Raw genomic sequence first — 21,849 nt, forward strand, 5'->3', positions numbered from 1 at the left:
TGAGCAATGTGAAAACAATTTGTCATCTATCACCAGTAGTACAATGTCAGCGTCACTTTAACATCAGTATTTCTGCTTGTCACTTGTTTACCCAAAGTCTCTCCTGACACTGCACCCGCTCGGTCGCGCGCACACGCACATGCTTACGCTCATGTGTGCGTGCACATTCACATCAGGCATCCCTTAGTACTTTGTCTGAGCTACACCAACAGCCTACAGCCATGCTTACAGGGCATTTCCACTAGGAAGTCAAATCCCCTCTTCTCTCAGCTCACCTGGCAGCACGGAAAGAAAAAAAAAAAGGACGGCAGAAAACTTTTTAAATGTAAGAGCTGGGGAGCAACTTTGACGGAAAAAAGCGCATCAGGACACAAAGTGAAGGGGAAAGAGGCTTTAACAGGGTAGAAAGGAGATTTCATTTGCCGGGTTTTGGTTGTGTTGGCCTGTGAGTGGGGGGATTGATAGAGGATAGAAGGAGAGCGAGTGAAGAAGGTAGGTAGGAAGAAAAACAACACTGAATGAAGGAATGGAAGTAAGAGGGTGTAGCCGTGCGCCATAAAACGTCCCACTGCCTTTCCCAGGGCCAAGTCCTCGCTCTATTTCTAATGAACTCATTTATTCTGTTTTGCTGGATTTACCTTCACCAGCAACAAAAGACAGTCTCCTGGTCTGCCTGTCTGAATTCTCTGCTTCAGGGTTTGTTAAACATCTAGGTCTGTCCTATAGCCTGCCTGTGTTTATCTAGCTCTCGCCATAGGTCAAACACAGACTGTCCTAAACTGCCAAAGGCATCTCTAATTGGCATCTTCCTTCTAAAAACAATATTAATTACAAGCGACTGGTTACAGTAATTTGCTGGTGATGCATTTCTATGTAGCATGTGAAGCCAAACATAGTCCCTTCAAGATGGAAAGGCAGAATCCTCAAAAAATGTTTTTGTGAACCACATATTCTGGTCTGTGTCAAACAATAGCAACAAAGGCAAAAACATCAATCGGCAGCACACTTTGTGTGAACACAAAATCGCATTCTGGTTTTGGCCAAATATTTAATCTCTCCTCCTCTCTCTCCTCGTGTCTCTGTCTCTCCCTCCCTCTTTCTTTCTGAATAATATGCCACTGGGAAGTAAAAAAAAAGAAAAAAAGACTGAGAGCATGGATCCCCACTCCTCCGCTCTTCTTGACTGCACGTCTGTGATGTCATAATCACTCACATCAAAGGCTGTGCGCTCAACACGGCGACTGTCAGCTTCCCTGGAGGCGTCATTAAAAACGAACAGAGCAAACCGAGCCAGGCCTGACAGAAACGCATCAAAACTTCCTAAGACTCACACACACGCACGCATATGCGTAGCTAATGCCGGCTACGCATCCATGTTCACGCTCACACTCAGGCATCGGGGAGCATGCACGTACTAATCAAAGCGTGTGACAGAGACAGACACATGCACACAACACACATATGTAATAATAAAATCATGTGTGCGCCAAGGGAAGAGCTCACATTGCTGATAAAACCCTCAGACTCGCATGCGCACACTACTACAAACTGAAAATCTGCATCTTCTCTGTGACAAAGTGAAAACTTCCTCATCCTGTCATGCAAAAATAGAAGTCGAGCATTCAGACGCGCATGTTTTGCTTCCAGCTGCATGTGCGTGTGAACAGCAGCGGCCGCAGCATGTGGACGGACATCTGTCGTAAAAGATGTGCTCTCTTGATATGCATTCACAATGCACTCCTGTTTCGCTGCCAGCCTGGGACTTAATGCAGAGTGTGCACATAAATGTAGAAAGAGTCTACATCTACCAGATTTTCATTCCTCTTTCCTTCTCTCCGTCTATCTCTCTACACACTTGCCCACACACATGGGCGCATGCACACGCACAGACACACACTCATTTACACAAACTGGAGAAAGGACTATAAATAGTATGCCTATGATGTGATGCCGTGTGGTTTATCCCTATGGGTTTGTGTATGTGTGACTGTCAAAGTGAAGAGAGAGGGAGGCAGTGAAAGGAGAGGGGGGGGGGGGGGGGGGGGGGTGGCAGATGAAAAAAAAGACCTTTAAGAGAAAGAAGTGTGGTGTATAGCCAGTGATAAGCACTACATGGCAGGCATGGCAAAGACAGAGTCTCCTCTTTGATCTGAAATAAATATAAGTCATTATATGCTAAAATGAGCATCTGTGTTTGTGTGCGACTGAATCCAAGACGTGTTTATGTAAGATTTCGCTTCTGGCTTGGCATGTCTTTTCTTGTGTGCGACTTACTCCTGGCAGGGTCTTCTGCTCGTGCAATGCATTCTGGGCTTTCAGGGCTGACTCTCTGGCACAGTAGGTGAGGAAGGCACAGCCTGAAATACAGCAAGAGAGAAAGACACAATTATGTTATGTGAACTGGGGACAGAGGAGAGACAGCTACGGGAGGGGGATGCACCAATCATCAGCAAATAGCTAAAAACAACACACACACACACACACACACACACACACACACACACACACACACACACACACACACACACACACACACACACACACACAACCACACGGAGTAAGCCTGCAGCCATAGCTCTGAAACTCTGTCTACATGGCCGCAGAGGGAATTTGTTCGTGCTTGTGTGTCCACAATAAACAGCATTTCGGTGACTGAACAAATTGAATATTTCTGCGACCGCGAATGCAATCCACTTGCATGCAGAAGGGAAATAAGTGGGACTAAAATTTGCGTCAACGTGTGACGATTTGTGTATTCTGTTGCGCGAGAGCCACCATGCCCCCATCAACACATCAAATCTGACTGAGCTTTCTCCCTGGCAGCCTGAAATAGCAGTTATCCATTCGTCCATCGCACTCTTCTGGCTGTTGTGACAGGGATAGACAGCCTGACAGCTTCTTTCTCTCTCTCTCTTACCCACCCTCCCTCTACTTTACTCCCTCCACTCTTCATTTCTCCATCTCCCTGCTCCATATGTTCCAAGACTACCCACAATCCTCGGTTTTGTTAGCACCTGGGCTGACATGTGGGGGTGGAGAGAAGATGGAGACGCAGGAGGCAAGGAAGAAGAAGCCGTGGGGGAACGTGCGCGCTGTTCCCTTGCCACCCCCCGCTGACAGTGAGGCACACACCACTGTCAGAGAGCTGACAAACTGTCAATCTACAGATCAAGCCTAATGATTCATGTGTTTGACAGATTAATAAAACGCTCACAGAGACAATTGCACAATAGGTTGATGCGCAATTTGAGCTCATACTGTACGCACAGGTATTTTGGGTGTTTGCTCACATCCAGGTTGTGGGAAAAATGTAAATATTCTTCATTTACACTCATTTCAGTCACAATCAGGGAAAGAACCAAATGTGCACAATTAGCCTTTGGACTTGTTGCATTACAATATCTGGGAATTTTCCAAAAAAGCGATTATAGAGGTATTCAAAATCATTATATCACAGCAGCAAGAAAATATTTCATAGTGCATATAATATATTTATTGTTATTGCTGTTTCCAATCTGTAAGAACAAAGGTACATAGTTTGTTTTGAGAACATCAGCACCTAAGTCTGAGATGATTATCATAGACCCCTACTTACAGACCAAAGACCAAAACACAGTGCATTTTAAATAATGCACCCCCTTCTCGAAGCTCTTTGTCCTTTTTAAATACTGGGGGCTATTTGTTGTTGAGGGTAACATCATGTACAGTATGTGGAAGGAGAGCAGCTTCCATCCTCTCTGCTCTGTGTCTTTAACCCCAGGTCGCCCTGATGGTGGGACCCCAGGGAGCTCTGCTTGTTGGTGTTTTTAATTAACGTGCCTCTCTCTCATTAGGCGAAGTGGGAGCTGGCCGCTGACAGCTTGGCTACCTCCTTGTCTTCTCCGGGCCTGTCGTGTTAGCACTACATGCCGTTGCTGTCCCAAAGGAAGGACACGCAAGCCTCTGATTCACACGTCTGACGCTCATTCACATGTTTGGAGCACAGTCACCTACAGCAATCAGCGTATTCAACATAGGAAGACGTACTCCTTTGGCTTACTTTAAGCAAGAACAGAAATGCAATGTTAAAAATGAATTTTTACTCACAAAATACACCTAAGTAGCAAAAGCTAAAATACTCATGATGACATTTTACATTAACATTTTTTAATTATTAGCAGTGTGTGAATATGTAACATTGCGATGCAGATATGGAGATTATTTCATATTTCAGCTAAACAGTTTGCTCCAGAGGTTCCCAGAAAGTTTTGACTGTTTCACACCCACAGTGATGAATTGCATTTACTGTATATAGAACAGAATGTGCAACATTATAAGACAGGCTGCATAATGTTAGTTATGTATTTGTTTGCCTGCAAAGACACTTTGGCATGCAGAGTGGAGGAACTAGGTGATCTAATCACCAATAAAATACACCACTTAGTATTTTATTCCCAAACAAAAACAAAATGTAAATCTATTTTATTTATGAAATCATAATTTCCATTTATTCAAATGCACCTGCCTTCCCCACATTTTATAATCTACCCAATCACAACAGCAGATGTAACTCTGAGAGTAAAAGCAACCAAAGACATGCTGGATTACTACATATTAACCCGTGTGATCACTGTGCATTTTGTACATTAAAACTTAACCTGGAAATAGCTACATATTATAGCTGTCTCGTATTAAGTAGAGCATACTGTAATATAGAAGAAAATGAAAGATGTGCTAAGTACATTTATTTAGATCCACTCACGTATGAGAGATGGATGCTCTAACATGACTAAATATACAAACACATACGCATGCACGCCAACACACACATGAAAAGTGACAGTCAACAAATGTTCAATTTATCATCATTGTCACAAGTCAGATGCTGGCAGCAGCTCTAGTATCTGACTAAGATCCATATTGGCCCAGGAGAGAGAGATAAGCTGTTTGTTTCTGCTGTCAATGCTGCCAATTTGGTTTCCCATCACTTCAAATTCAAATCAACAGCAGCGCAGAGGGGGATCTGAGAGAATGTATGTGTGCGTGTGTGTGTGAGAGGAGAGGAGAGAGAGAGACGATGGAAGATGGAAAGAAGGGCAAAAAGAAAGAGGGGGAGGAGAACAGCAGAGAGGAAAAACAGAACAGCGAGGGATGCTCGGTAAGAGACGGAGAGGGAGAGAGAGTAGATAAGATCACCTAGCTTCTGTGAACACCATCCCCCTGTGTCCTACACTCGCTTCTTATCTCAACTGCAGCAGACACCCTAAAGGGACACACACCCACTGAGAGGGAGAGAAACAGAAAACGAGCGAGAGACAGCGAAAGAGGGAGGGAGGGAAAGAGTGAGAGAGAGAGAAATATGGGGAAGGAAATGAGAGAAGATGAAAGAAAGCAGCAGGGGAATGGTGGAGGCTGAATACTTTCTGGTGGAGGAAGAAGAAAGAAATCTGCCATCACCAGACCTTATTTAAACGACAGCTGTGTTGGACCACATGGAGCTTTGACCTTGTTGATTTGGAAAACCCAAATTTGATGAGCTGCCTTTGCCAATGGGTTGCCCAACAAGTTGCCAATGGGACTGATTCATTGTTTGTTTAAACATTCTGTTGTAAAAGATAACTCAACGAGGAGGGATCATTCATACCAAAGAACATTATCCTGTATATACATTATATATGAATCTAGAGGAGTTTAGCGATTAGATACCGATAATGCAACATAGCAGAGCGGTGTCCTGAACAAAAGTAGGAAATGGGACAGGACCCCAGAGTCTAGATGCTGGTGATGGAGCAGGGTAAGCAGATGGCTGATGGAGACTTCGTGTTACTCTCTGATTATCCAGGATGAGGTGGAGATGGAGCGGAATGCAAAGACAGTTGAAAGGCAGGAAGACAGAAGAGCTATGTGCAGAGAGAATAGGGATGGTGGACTGATCGTCTTGGATAAGAGGGCAAGAAAATCATTGGACCGCAAAGTTGCAGTGACTTTGACAGTAAAGTGGAAGTGGGAAAGTGGCAGTGAAGAGGAGAATTGCTCAAACATGTAATGCGCACATTTGAATGGAAACAGATTCTCCTTATTAAGCTAAGCTTCATTTCAATGACTGATGCCGAGTATCAAGTCAGGACTTTGGCTAACATTACCCCCGATTTGAAACGAGTGCTTCAATCCAACTTGTGTTATGCAAATCAGATATTTGATTTTTTTGGGTTATATTTTAGCTCATGAGGAGCTAAGTGCTGTAATCTGTTGCTAACTTTTTTTTAAATAGAAGGAATCCACACAACCTTTCCTGGTTTTGAGGATGTGGTATGTTACATGTAGACGTACATATGTTGCCATTTCATCCAATCTAACAGTTTACCTCGTTAGTAAGTAGCAACATAGATTTATCAGTTCACCAGTCCATTCTGATCCACTTATCTAATTCAGGGTCCCAGCTACTATAGACAACCACACCTATGGGCAATTTAGAATCACCAATTAACTCCACCAACTGTGTGTCTTTGGACTGTGAGAGCATGCCAGAGTAACTGGAGAGAACTCATGCGACATTGGAAGAACACGCAAACTCCACACAGAAAGGCTCAGGACAGATGGTGGATTTGAACCCAAGACCTTCTTGCTACGAGGCACCAGAGCTAACCTCCATGCTATAGCAATTCGAACAAATGTTAAACAAATACTAAAAATGTATCTATATGCTACTTCATTATTTATTTTTTAATAACTAAAGACTGTCGACATATTTAACGTGTAAACTGGGTGTAAAGGTAATTAAAACCCTCAGATTCCCAGAAACAATATAGCGACCGTGATCTCTGTGACATCCATGGCCCAGGTTGGGGACACACCATTCTTCAAATTCTCCTTTGAAACTAATTATAATCCTACTAAAATTAAAAGGACTAATGAATTAGTGCTCAGCACTGTTACCGGACACATGAATCACTTTTTACCAGCATACACTGCCTGATGCCACCCAAGACTAAAAAACTTGAGGGACAATGTTATTGTACAGAGTTCTCTAATTATCTTCTGCCTATTAATTCAGGGATTGTAAAAGGCGGACATAAAAAGTTCCCTCCTCTCGCTCTCCCTCTCTCTCCCTCCTTTTATTCCCAGCTACAGATGAGGAGAAACTCCCAGTGATCATTTAAATATTTCAGAACAACTTGGTAAGAGCCTAAAAAGAGTCAATAGCATTAAAAAGCTTTATCCACGGCACAGCTGAAATCCCTGGAACTCTCCCTTGAAAAACTTTGGCATGAAACTTTGTTTGAGGCTGTCCAATTTCAGTCAGTCAATAGAAATCTCCACGTCTCCCCCTACCTCACTTCTGTTAGCACTTATCTTCACCTGAAAGGGTTGACCAAGGACAGACTTTGCTCAATAAACAGAGGAATGTTTTTTTTCTCCTTTTTAAAAGATTGACCTTAAGACAAGAACGTTCTGACTGGATTTCTGTGAGTGCTGAGGCTTAGATAACGCTCTTCAATTCACTCTTGAAATGGGTCAGAGTAAAGACAAAAATTCTTGACTTATTGTGTTCAGAGAAATGGCATATAAAGCCTTGGTCTTTTAGTCGTATGGTGAAAATGAGTAGTACTGAGTGCAAAAGTGGAATACTAATAAGTGTTATATTAAAAGAGTTTCTCAACGATACAGTTGCCCTTGTACTGCTTTAACTGGGACACTCGGTATGAGCCATACAATTGCTATTCAGTCTGTATCTGGTTTTCAAATGCAATAAAATTAAAAGAGTAAAGTTAATACTTGCAATGCAGAGGAAAAAAACTGCTTTAAAAAAATAAAAAATAAACACAGCTATTAAAACCATGTCTCTATAGCTATATTCCCATCTTATCTTTATTCGCTGCAGAATCATTCTCGCCATTTCTCTAATGCATATGTATACAGGGAAATGTTTAGGATGACTTAAAGTGGCAGACTTGAGAAAAAAAGAAAAAAAAGTCACATATCTCCAAGTAAATCTGATATCGAAACGTAAAAGCCCAGACAAGCCCCCTCACTTTTGGTTCTGCGAGGAATAGTAATTCAATAAAGTGAGCAGCAGCCGCTCATATCCCCTTCACCTTTGCTGACCTTTCAGATCATTACTCACCAAGGAAGAAAGAGACAGAGGATAGAGGCTATTTTAGGGGACACAGCCAAGGTCTCCGGGAACACGCCAACTTTCTCCTGTATCGTCTTAAAATCTTTAATTGGCTGCTGTAATCGCTGATTAAATGAAAAAAAAAAAAAGCACTTTGAAGCCCACAGTACGAGCTCAGAGAACAGAACTGAGTGTACGAGTGGAAAAAAATAACTCAGTTGCTCAAATCGAGCATCTTTTTTTTTCACTGCGTGAAAGAGGCCTTAAAAATTCAGGAGTTGTTTCAGGGGACGAATGAATGTTGGTCTTGATTATGATATTATTTCAGCAGAGTGAGGCAGAACTAAGGGGCAGTGTTATGAAAGAGGAGGTGAATTCATTTGTAATAGAGTGTAATAGCAGTCTCAGCTCTCCCATAGGCAGCTATATGCAGATCCCTCAGCCCTCTCTTCGGGGGGAACTGGAAGAATCCATAATATAGAAACGCACAACAAGCGTACCACTGAGGGAAGCAGAGAGCAGGAATAGATAGAGCAAATGTTAATAACCAGGTGATGGATGAATCTCTGAGGGACGGCACTTCTGTACGTCTGTTATATTTTTTTCCATTCTTAAAAGTGCAGGACATAGTCATTTTGAACAATAAAGGGGACTCCGGTTGTAACTAAATTACTTTTGGAGATGAGGATATGAAGATCGTAAAATAAAAGTCATTATACTGTATTCTGTGTGAATACTAAGTTCTGATTGACTCGGGGTGTAAAATAAATTTTAATAACTGGGCATTTTCTGCAAAACTGTTAAATCATCAAGGCAAATCAAAGCTTGCTCATGGTTTGAATGTGAATTTTAAGCAGCACAGTGAAAAATACCCAGAATAAATTACTCCCAGATTGCCCTGAAAGATGTGGGAATAAAAACAACCTTATTTCAGATAATAGAAGCTTTGAAAACCAGGTAACTTTACATTTCAATGTGGTACATTTAGGGGGATAATAAAGGGAGACAAAAACAATCGACATTACAGATTCATGCAAACTAAAAACGTTTTCCCCCCGATGCAACGTCGTTTTCAATGAGCGGGGTAGTGTTTTAGACTTCAGCAGAAGTCCCTACACATCTAAGCGGTATGACACTGTAGGAAAATGATTGGGATTGTCACTGTCATGGGACTTGTCAGCGTCTCCAAGGATACGCAGGAGAAGCAGCAGATGGGAGTCTGCCTTTTAACATCTGGTTAAGGTGGTTAAAGGGTTGTTTTCATGTGTTCTTTTTAGGGTTGAAGGCCATCTGATTTATAGCACCGACTCCTAATCTAACCTTTCTATGCTTCAATGCTTTTCTACTTTGGATATTAAAAAACAATGACAGTAAAGGAACAGTGAACAGCGATGCATCAGTATGTAATGAGCTGGGAGTAACGATGAGCTGACCTGATGCCTTCTAACATTACAACTAAAGATGAATAAAAAGCCTTTTTCGTTTGTTTCTTTTGTTTTGATTGTGACATACATGCGTGAGAAACAATGAGAACTTTTAAATGGTTTGTGCTTGTGTTTGTGTGCGCGTAAGTCCCTGAAGACAACAAGTCCCATCTCTCGCCCTGCTTGCCAGAGTTGCCGTCTCTAAGCTGTGCTAATCGATCGGTGAAGGAGGAAAAAGGGCCAGCTTTAATGTGTTGCATGTGAAGGATTTAGTGGAGAGCACAGCCATTGAATCAGTGGAGTAGAAAATGCATCATTAGGACAGTGTCAACTCCCTCTGCCCCCACAGACACACACACACACACACACACACACACAGAGTTGCAACAACCCTCACTCAACCTCCACTCCCCCCCCCTTATCCCGAGTGCACTGAAAACGTCCACATATTCATACAATCGCATGACGTGAGGCGTGCACAGAAAAAGCACGCATGTGATGCTTCAGCTCTCATAGCACAAAATAAAATACCTTCTTAAACAGCACTCACTCTGAGTGCATCCCATGAAACATGGATGCTCCAACACCCACTTGTATGAGCTTGTTAAAAGCTCCCCTGATGGCAAAACACAGACGTTAAATGTCCCAAAAATCCAGGCAGACGAATCACCTCACTCCCATCCTGCCGCTGCCATTTTGTCAGGAAATGTTTTGGGGGGGGACTAATTTTAGCTTTTCATTATATGAATTATTAAAACTGCAGTGACTCCTATGACGAACTTAAAGTCTGAACCCGGACATACCAGGTCAGTCACTGTGGGAAATTTATTGAGGCAGAGACTAATAAAACAATGTGGGACAGATAACAAATGGGCATTTTTGAGCTCATGTTACTATAGTTCAATGTATTATATGGGAATATTATACTTTAGTCAGTGGAAAAACCTCTTAAGGAGTGTTTGGACTACTGTGGGACACCAGAACGCTCCTTCAAAAACAGCACTACACAGCAGTATAGGATTTATAGATGGTGATGGTGATTTTTTGGTTTCTTGTGTATAAATACCATTAAGAGACAGACTATACCGGCCCAGTGTGTGTGACAGTTGTGTGCACAATGTTTTTTCATCATCTGTAGTCTGCTTTACTAAGAGATTTTGTTATGAAATGGTACTTGTAGGTTTTTCTTAGTTGGAAAAAACTGACAGTGAAACACGAACCATGAGTCACACCTGCTCACGCTGCACTCGCTTAATGGATCTAAAATTAACATGTTCAAAAGTTGCTGTGTGGATTTGAATGGGGATACTGACTGACTGAAATTAACTGAACATAAATTCAACATTCAGACTTCAGCAAAGTTTATTATGCTTTTTTCACAGACAGACAGACAGACAGACAGACAGACAGACAGACAGATAGATAGATAGATAGATAGACAGACAGACAGACAGACAGACAGACAGACAGACAGATAGATAGATAGATAGATAGATAGATAGATAGATAGATAGATAGATAGATAGATAGATAGATAGATAGATAGATAGATAGATAGATAGATAGATAGATAGATAGATAGATAGAGGGTCAACAGTCAGACAAGGACCAGGCAAAGCTGATTAATCAAGAATCCATCTCCGGATGAATCATGTATCACTAAGAAGACAAAGTGAATTCTGTCATGGGAGTGGTCCCATGTCTCATCCCCCTGGTAAAACACTTACAGGATAAAGACTCCCATTAATATTCCTCTGAGCTCCTCGCCACTCCACCTGCCTCTCTCTTCTCCTTTCCTCTCCCTGTCCTATTATCCTGCCTCAGCGGACATCCTGTCCTGTCCCGTCCGCCTTGCCAACCTGCAAGATGGAGATGAGAGGACGATCCAAATGCAGAAGGGGGAACATGAATCATTACACTTCCTGTTGTTGCACACCGTCCGGGGAAGGAAGAGAGAGGACGCCCCCGGGGCTCCGATTGATTCCGGAGACTTAATTGGGTTTATTAGCCAAGATGTTGGGCCCCGTGAGGAGGCTCCCAGAGGCCGCGGAGTTCCCCCCCTCCCCCCATCCCCATTCCCACTCTTCTGAAGGAGAAAGCCTGCGTAATTGTTTTCCCTCCATCTTCTGTGTCATTGTCAGATGGGTCCTGCGGGATTATTAGCAACCCCAGGTCCCTCAATAATTCATCCAGAGCTATTTATACACAGATGGAGAGTCCTCTAAAGTCTCCCCCAGTGAGATTATCTGACGCTTAGACAGACAGACAGAGAGAGGGAGAGCAATGAAGAGAAACCGGGCTACAAAGGGAAAAGCACGAGAGAGACAGAGAGAAAATGGGAGAGACGTACAAAGAGAGTAAGAAGGATGGAGAGAGGCAATCACAAAAAGAAATGCAAAGACGAGCAAAGCAAGTTTGACAGTGAGAATGAGAGACAGCAGTGGTTTAGGTAGGCACAATGACAATGATTCTGGTGTGCATTGAGTTTCAAGGTGAAACTCTCTGCTCTGCTTTGGCAAAGTGAACAAAAGCACTGTCCCGGGAATAGCATATCCTCACACAACACACATTAATGGCTTTTAATCTTCCCCCCTTTTTCCTTCATTTAACACAATTAAGATGTTTGCAAAGCTAACATGGACCACTAGTCGCTATAGGAAGGACAGATGAAAGACACTCAGGGATTTCCATATACAAAGTAAACACAGTTATCCATCCTTTCTAACGTGTCAGTGCGTAAGACCAACAAAACAGCAGCCAGCCATTTCTTAAATCACCTAATAATTCACTAACATAACATTAACACATTAGCATATTAACATTAGCGCATTAAACAGCTTCTAATCCCAAACAGATAGTGGCTGGGCTACACAAGGCTGCGCGACTGCTGGCTTTTAATAGCTTTGCAGATACCTGTGTCTTTCCGCCTGCAAGTTAAGGGGACATTTTGTTGTCGTCAGACTAATGAAGCCTTTGGCGCACAAAGTTGATTTTCAAAGTCCCTTTGTTGGCGCTCCAGCCGCAGATAATTATATATATTCATCCCCTTTGGCAGTCACTTTTATCCAGCTCATTTAGAAAGCTTGGCTTCCTCTTGGACAAATTGGGACATTGAAAGGCAGATTGGAGTGATAGTTTTTACATTTTGCATCGATGGCACATTAATCAGGGCAACTATGGCTATGGGAAAAGTCTCAAGCGCCCTCTGAAACACAAGTCATTTATCTGTAACAAATAGTATCGCCGTTAAAGCTACGCCTTTATCTAAATGCATTGTTTCATTCTGTATGAATATCTTCCGAAGTAAAATTCTAATTTCCCAAAACATGGGAGCTTAAACCTCTTCAACCTAAATCTAATAAACTGCAAATAAAATCTGGGTTTTGGAAATGGATTTGAAAGCCTAAAGCAGTACACACACACTGAGGTGTGTCAGCGAGAACATCACCTCAAAACATAACTGCATTTCTATGGATGCTGTGAACAGCAAATCTGCTCAGTGAACATTTTACATTTTGCTGTTTTCTTTTTAAGATAAGTTTCAAAATGTTTTCCCTTGTATAAAAAATATTAGACAGAATTCAGTATCTTTTACACATGAGAATAAAAAATGTTTGGATGGAAACGTTTTCAGAAAATGCCAATGCAAACTAATTTGGTCAAAGGAGCTTGCAACGAAAAGCGTCTGAAGCTCCTTTGACTACGATGACCTGGATGACTGAGAACCTTCACAGACAAACTAATTTGGTAACTTTTAATCAATGACTAACAATCAATGGTAAACTGAGTATGTCACTTACTTTTCATTGCTGTATACAATTAAATCATAATGAATAATAACACCTAGGTTTATAACACCTGCTTTAATGGACATAAAAATGATGTTGAGGAAATTCACATGACTGAACCTTTGTCTTATAAAAGGCATAAACTGTAACACTACAAATGACTAGTGAATATACTGTTTGGTAATTGTGAAATAACTGTTCACTTGAGTTCAGTTAACAGTTTACTATTTATTACTGATGGTTATTATGGATTTCTACCACTAGTTTGACATTTCTTCTAAACTACTGGGAAAGTTTTTGTTAGCTTTAGGTAAAGCCAATGCCAAATTAATTGCTGCTGCCCACTGCGTCCTTACAGTATTGATGAACAGTCTATAAAGTAAGAACACTTTTCTCTCTCTCTCTCTGCTACACACACACACACACACACACACACACACACACACACACACACACACACACACACACACACACACACACACACACACACTTCTGTTGCTCCGGGGAAAGCAAAGCTTATCAACTACCCAGTGCTCACACACTCTCACACACACACAGACTTCACTGTCTCTATCTATAAACCCCATGAAATCATTCCACACCAAGTGAAGCAGGCTATGTATAGGTTTGGCCAGGGTTCCATCTCCTGTTCTGTGATTAAAGGACCAAACTAATAGGCTCTGTCTCATTGGGAACCTGTGTGGGGCTGGGAGAGACCTCCGAAGCCATTAAATTGCAAATCTGTAATAATTTGCTGAAGGCTTTCTGTCCAGATCATTCCCTGGGCTGATTTGTGCATTGAGGTAGCGTTCTGAATGGCCAAGCACAAACCCAGCTGAGCCCACCAGCTAGCCAGCCAAGTTAGTCTACAAGGGGCCACGCTCCAGATGTGCATGTACACACACACACACACGCACGCACGCACGCACGCACGCACGCACACACACACACACACACACACACACACACACACATGCACCATATTTACTTTGCAAGAACCACAATACAAAGTTTCACAGAGTCTTTTTCACTTAATTTGCACCAACAATCTGCTTCTAATTAAAGCCAAATTAAATAAAGGCGTGAGCTAATACGCTTCATAAGTCCATGCAAGTTCAAACCTCCTTTTTGAGGTGCAGATTTGTGGAATGGAACCTTCTTAAAGACCATAAAAGATATTTTCTACATCAGCTTACATGTGATGAACACGAATGCTCGGTTATTTTTTCCAGGCAGCTATGTTTGACAGGGGGCTTTAGATTGCAGGCAAATCCCACGTCGCAGCTTGTTAACTTGTTATTTAACCCTATAACAACAAGTTACATATTTGATACCAGAGTTTTTGTGAGTTTTTGAGACCACTGTGATTTCTTTCCCCCTGAAAACCTTAAATAAATTGCACAATACACTTTTAAGCAGTAAGTTGCACAGAAGCAATAAGTTGCACAAATTTTACACAGTACAGCAAATACAGATTTCAACTAATTTTTCCATAAATAAAGATCTGGTGGTTCTTCAGCTTTAACAGCTAGTCAGTTCCAAACTAAAATGAAACATCTGCATTACAAAAAAAAAAGGAAGAAGTTTGTAAATTTTTACAGTTGTTACTTTTGGCACTTGAACTTCTTTCAGAAAAAGAAAAAAAAATCCTGGGTTGTCCAGGATTTCTGCTGCATGAGATGAAATGCATATTGCATTCAATTTTGATGCAACACAGCTGAAGCATGCCAGTGACAATAGAAAACCTCTGTAATGCAGTAAGGCAAGGCAAGGCAAGGCAAGGCAAGGCAAGGCAAGGCAAGGCAAGGCAAGGCAAGGCAAGTTTATTTGTATAGCACAATTCAACAACAAGGTGATTCAAAGTGCTTTACAGAGACATTAGAAACAAGAACAAATAAAAAGCATGATTTAAAATTGAATAAAACAAGCAAATAAACTAACTAACTAATTAACAAACAAACAAACAAACAAACAAACAAACAAACAAACAAACAAACAAACAAACAACAGTATATAAAATCAAAACAGATAAAATCAGAACAGTAGATAAAATCAGTAGTTAAATGTAAGTTTTGAAATTTAAGCTTAAAGTGTGGATTTGGTGCTTTATTCAAATGCAGCTGAGAACAGGTGAGTCTTCAACCTGGATTTAAATAAACTGAGTGTTTCAGCTGATCTGAGGCTTTCTGGGAGTTTGTTCCAGATATAAGGAGCATAAAAGCTGAATGCAGCTTCTCCGTGTCTGGTTCTGACTCTGGGAACTGATAAAAGACCGGATCCAGATGACCTGAGGGATCTGGATGGTTCATACTGGGTCAGGAGGTCATTGATGTATTTTGGTCCTAAACCATTCAGAGCTTTATAGGCCAGCATCAGAACTTTAAAGTCTATCCTCTGACGGACAGGCAGCCAGTGTAAGGACCTCAGAGCTGGACTGATGTGGTCCACTTTTTTGGTCTTAGTGAGGACTCGAACAGCAGAGTTCTGAATGAGCTGTAGTTGTCTGACTGATTTTTTAGGTAGACCTGTAAAGATGCTGTTACAGTAATCAAGCCTACTAAAGATGAATGCATGGACTAGTTTTTCCAGGTCCTGTTGAGACATCAGATCTTTTATCCTCGAAATATTTTTGAGGTGATAGTAAGCTGACTTTGTTATTGTCTTAATGTGTTTTTCTAAGTTTAGGTCTGCATCCATCACTACACCCAAATTTCTCGCCTGGTTTGTGGTTTTTAGATGTATAGATTGAAGTTCTCTGGTGACCTGTAATCGTTTTTCTTTGGCGCCAAAGACTATTACCTCAGTTTTGTTTTTGTTTAGCTGGAGAAAATTGTGGCACAACCAGTCATTGATTTCCTCAATGCATTTACAAAGAGCCTGTACAGGGCCTCGGTCTCCTGGTGACATTGTGATATATATTTGTGTGTCATCTGCATAGCTGTGATAGTTTATTTTGTTGTTGTTTATAATCTGTGCCAGTGGGAGCATGTAGATGTTAAACAGAAGGGGTCCCAAGATGGAACCTTGGGGAACTCCACATGTGATACTTGTCTGCTCAGATGTGAAGTTACCTATTGATACAAAGTATTTCCTGTTTTCTACGTATGTTTTGAACCAGTTTAGTACAGTTCCTGAAAGACCTGTCCAGTTCTCCAGTCGTTTGAGTAATATGTTGTGGTCAACTGTATCAAATGCTGCACTGAGATCCAGTAAAACTAGGACTGACATTTTTCCACTGTCTGTATTCAGACATATGTCATTAAACACTTTGGTCAGAGAGGTTTCAGTGCTGTGGTTCTGTCTAAAACCTGACTGGAAGGCAAGGTAGCAATTATTCTGTTTTAAGAAGTAACTGATCTTACTTAAAAACGGGAGATTTGAGATCGGCCTGTAGTTGTTCATTTGTGTCTTGTCAAGATTGTCCTTTTTCAGTATAGGTTTGATTACAGCAGTTTTTAGTGATTCTGGAAACACACCTGATAATAAAGAAAAGTTGACGATCTGTAACAGGTCTGACTCTAAAGTCTTTGAGACCTTTTCAGTAAAAAGTTGTTTCTGTCCACAAGCGACCTATGCAGCTGCACCCTCACGTGAGCAACTTTAAATAGCAGTCAAGATCAAACTTCAAAAAGTAGCATGTGAGGAAAATCCACAAACAGACACACACACCACTGACAAGTATACAAGTCCAATTAACATGTTGTCAGAGATCATGCTAATATGGAGGGCACTTCCTTATTTACCCCTGGGGCACCTGGGCGCTGCAGGGGTCTAATTCTGCTCCCATCCCAGGAAGGTCATTCTCCCTTCTCAAGCCATGATGGCCACAGAGTAGTGCTTAAATCTGGTAAAATGCAGCCTATAAATTACAGCAGAGGACAGAGGGGTCAGAGCCTGGCATGGAACTGGGCCAGGAGCTATCAATCTGCCGGGGCCAGCGAGGGCGACATCTGTCTCTGGGACTCCCTCACTCTTTTTACTTCTATCTCTGCCTGTCGTTTCCCATCCCTGCTTTTCGGTCTTTTCTTTTCAGCCCCTTCCGTCTTCCCTTTCGTTCCTTTTTCTCACTCCGTGTCTGTCACTGAACAATCTCTCCATGCCTCCATTTTTAGACTGCACCTTCCTTTACAATCTCCGCTCTCCTTCTTTTATATCGCTCTGGCTCTTGATATTCTCTTTTTGTCTTTGTGTGCAGCCCCCCACCCAAGCGCTCTCCTCCATGGATCTCCCTTGCCTCTTTTCACGCATTCTCTTACATCATCCCTGTTTCAACATGTCTCTAATTCTGCTTCCCTCTCTCCTGCTCTCTCCCCCAGTCTCTCTCGCTCTCTCTGTCTAGAGCTCCTTGTCGTTTTACGCACTCTTGCACCATCTCCCTCTGCAGCGATATGTTTTGGTCTATCTGCTCTCCAACCAGCAGGACAGAATAAAGCCTTGATGTACTTTCCCTCAATGTGATGCCAATATCATTTGAATGGTAATATCTGATGGCAAAATGCACATTTTGGAGGGAATGAAAATGGACCCAGTGGGTATTCAGAAACAAATACAAATTTGATATACAAATTCAAAGCTGATGTCGTTCAGGATTGTGCAAACTACACATTTTCCCCGAACAGAAAACTGAGCAGTTACAAATCTTTTCTGAAGCAAGTAGCTAACTCATGAAACCACACTTATATATTACAAAGAGAACAAGTAGTTTTGATATGAGGCTAACTCTGGAAGTCAAAACTTGTCAAGCCTAATTTACAACAAACATGTCTGTTTGGTTGATGCTTTTCCTAGTTTTGTCAGAACATCTTGCACTACATTTGCTACCCAAACCCTCGAAAACTTCCACATAACTTCAAATCAAATCAAATCACTTTTTATTGTCACATCACATGTGCAGGCACGCTGGCACAGCACATGCGAGTGAAATTCTTGTGTGCGAGCCCCACAAGCAACAGAGATGTGCAAACACAACAACACAAACGAGCAAAATACAAGAATGGCCAACCTGAAACTAATAAATATATGTACAATATATAATAGTGTATGCATTTCTGGATGTGTATACTAAATATTTTCCTACGTGTGTGTGTGTGTGTGTGTGTGTGTGTGTGTGTATACACATTTTTACAAATTAAATAGTAAAAAAATAAAATAAAATAAAATAATAATAATAAAATATATAAAATATACAGAGTTGAATATGTGCAAAACAAGTGGCATTTATATACAGTGTGGAGTGCATAATGTTGAAGTTCCAGTAGTGGAGGTGAGGTGTCTATGACGTGTTCAGCAGTCTGATGGCCTGATGGAAAAAGCTGTCTCTCAGTCTGCTGGTACGGGACCAGATGCTGCAGAACCTCCTTCCTGATGGAAGCAGTCTGAACAGTTTATGGCTGGGGTGACTGGAGTCCTTGATGATCCTCCCCGCTTTCCTCAGGCACCGCTTCCTGTAGATGTCTTGGAGGGAGGGAAGCTCACCTCCAATTATCCGTTCAGAGCACCGCACTACTCGCTGGAGAGCTTTGCAGTTGTAGGCGGTGCTGTTGCCATACCAGGTGGTGATGCATCCAGTGAGGATGCTCTCAATGGCACAGCGATAGAAGGTCCTGAGGATGCGGGGGCTCATGCCGAATCTTTTCAGTCTCCTGAGAAAGAAGAGGCGCTGCTGCGCCTTCTTCACTGTTTTGTTTGTGTGTACTGACCACGTAAGATCCTCAGCCAGATGTACACCAAGGAACCGGAAGCTGCTCACTCTCTCCACAGCAGCGCCGTTGATGGTGATGGGGGTGTGTACTTCTCTGCACCTCCGGAAGTCCACTATCAACTCCTTTGTCTTTGCGACGTTGAGGGTGAGATGGTTGTCTTGACACCAGTGGGTCAGGGCGCTGACCTCCTCCCTGTAAGCCGTCTCATCACCGTTGGTGATAAGACCCACCACTGTAGTGTCGTCCGCAAACTTCACAATGATGGAGTACAGGATGGAGTACAGGAGAGGGCTCAGTACACACCCCTGTGGAGCACCAGTGTTCAGTGTGATGGGGGATGAGGTGATGCTGCCCAGTCTGACCACCTGGCGTCTGTCAGACAGGAAGCTAAGGATCCAGCTGCAGAGGGAGCTGCTCAGTCCTAGATCCTGCAGTTTCCTGTCCAGCTTCGAGGGAACGATGGTATTGAATGCTGAGCTGTAATCTACAAACAGCATCCTCACATACGTGTCTCTCTTCTCCAGGTGTGACAGGGCAGTGTGTAGTGTCAGGGCTATGGCATCATCAGTGGCATCAACTTATTAATCATCCTCCATTTTCTGAATCAAACTTGCCTTTGAATAATTGAGGGGGCTCTTTGAAAAGCCCTAACCTCCATTCCCACCTTCCTTTTACAAGTCAACGTGGTGCATTTTTAATTGGAGGGGGCATGAAATAGGCATGAAGGGAGATGGGAAGAAACGGAATTGGAATCAGGGACGCTCAAAATGTGGCAGTCATGGCGCAGCGTATGAGGTTGTATGCAAGCATACAGAGAAGACTAAATATGCATCTGGCCTGACAAGTCACACATGCTTGACAGCCCATGAGGTGTTTTCTGCGTGCAACGATAGCACACGGCTCATGTAATCCCTGCCTTAGAATATCCTAGCAGATGGACCTAGATACGCCACTTTGAGTTATGCTTAGCAATTTGGTTGAGAATAAACATCAATTCAACTTCCTATAAAGCATAAATCTCCAAAGCCGAATGATTTGTTTAGTCTACATGAAACAGTCTTGTAGGAGCTAAAACGGTAATTGAAAGTACATGCATTACAGTCTGAAAAAGCTGTGTCTGTTTGCAAGGTAGTAGCAATGATTTGCTTTTGTGATATTAAAACCAAATTTAGCCTCGAGAACAATATAAGACAGGGTCAAAACAGAAACAATATTAATCTATTTGAACGGGGACTGAAAGGAATGAGAGTCCTTTGGAGCCGGATATGTAACAAGAATTAATGCTTGCAGGGTATGCATTAATGGGCCATTGCCACAGTTGGCTGTGACAAACTTTGGTTCTATTTTTCATATTGCTGCTGTGTCATGCTGCTATTTCCTTGTGGAAAGCCTCTGCAGTAGAGAGCTGCAGCTGGGCCCGTTTTTATGAGCATACTGAGATTTTGAATCAGGTTTGGACCCAAGATATATTAGTAAGCATTAAAAAAAGTCACTCTTGAGCGCTACTGTGGCTATGATTGAACTCACAGCACTGTAAGCACATGTGGCACTGTGTTTTCTTGTATGCTGATACGCACAGATCACATAATTCTAAACTGTATGCATATAAAAAGATGATCAGATGACAGATATATATAGAAAATGTATATATACCTCGCTTTAAATACACAGGTGCACAGACACAGATATGTGTATTATAAAATTTCCGACCATAATGCCTCCTGACTGTGCAAAGCTTGATAAAAGGAGCCAGAAGTTCTAATCGAAAAGGCAAAACACCAGCTTCTAACTTCAAAAACAGAAGAGATTCATAATCCTTTGACTGCTGAACAAAAGTAACTATTGTTAAACCTTTTACACTCAACAACCACATATAGAGTGGAGTGCCTGTGTAGTTGTATGCCACAGATAAGTATTCTAGAAATGAAACTAAATGCAAAATCTAGACAGTTAAACAAAGAAAAAAGACACATTATATTTTTTTATATTAGCATACATGCAGCTCCATGACAATGCTTTTATATATCATCTCTATCATTTCGAAATACATTAAAATTTTGAAAAACTGAAGGAAACCTTATTAAGCTGAAAGGAAAAACAAAGCTCTTCCTCACAGGAAGCTCTATGATTAGCACTGCAGACTTGAACACAATCAGCAGCAAAACAAAATGAAACTCAAAAAAAACATGTAAGACTTTCCAACATTTCAAAATTATTGCATTCTCCATCTCCACAATCGGCCACCGGTGCTTGAAGCAGGGGGCGTTGAAGTAGTATTAAGGGTAGCTAAAAGATTGAGGAGGCCCAAAGCATCAACTTTTAAAAAATTTACCACAAAGCACAATAATATTTAACTGATGCAAGAACCTTGAAAACCGAAAACATTTACCTCTCCAAGGAGCACTTGTCAAAAAAAGGTTGTTTTTTTTTCATCCTCTGAAAAAAAAAAGCACACGGGGGCAATGAACACAGCAATAAGAAAGCAAGATTAGGAAACAAAGACAGAAAAAAACGCAGATTGTGGCGCAAGCATCTCAGCAATCTTTTTATGAAAAACTAAAAAGCCAAATGTTGTTGAAAGATTTAAGGCATGCTTTATTTGAACTCAGCCCTGGGTTAACTCTGTCAAAACACAAGAAAGCTTTTATAATGTACATACAAGTTTTTCAAAGAGTCACCTTAAAAAGTGTTGGAAACATCTGTCACCGCCACTGACCGCTGTTGGCCACAACTTTATCACGTGGAACAGGTTTGAACCACAAGGCAGTTGTTTCTAATTTTTGAATTCTAATTATACAAAAATGATGTGCATTGTGTTAGTGGAGGAAAGAAACAGTTAT

At 41.7% G+C, this 21,849-nt stretch overlaps 1 protein-coding gene across 10 annotated transcripts in view; it reads right to left on the reverse strand.

Annotated features, from left to right (window-relative positions):
• Positions 1–21,849, reverse strand: part of celf4 (CUGBP, Elav-like family member 4) — a 91,802-nt gene that overhangs the window by 64,405 nt on the left and 5,548 nt on the right. For all 10 annotated transcript variants that reach the window (XM_023152518.3, XM_014407984.4, XM_023152517.3 and 7 more), the window contains exon 2: positions 2,275–2,357. In XM_023152518.3, the coding sequence (XP_023008286.1) occupies positions 2,275–2,357 (83 nt within the window). The remainder of the gene's footprint in view (positions 1–2,274; positions 2,358–21,849) is intronic.

The sequence above is a fragment of the Maylandia zebra genome, linkage group LG5 (assembly GCF_041146795.1).
Source record: "Maylandia zebra isolate NMK-2024a linkage group LG5, Mzebra_GT3a, whole genome shotgun sequence".
NCBI classification, from domain to species: Eukaryota; Metazoa; Chordata; class Actinopteri; order Cichliformes; family Cichlidae; genus Maylandia; species Maylandia zebra.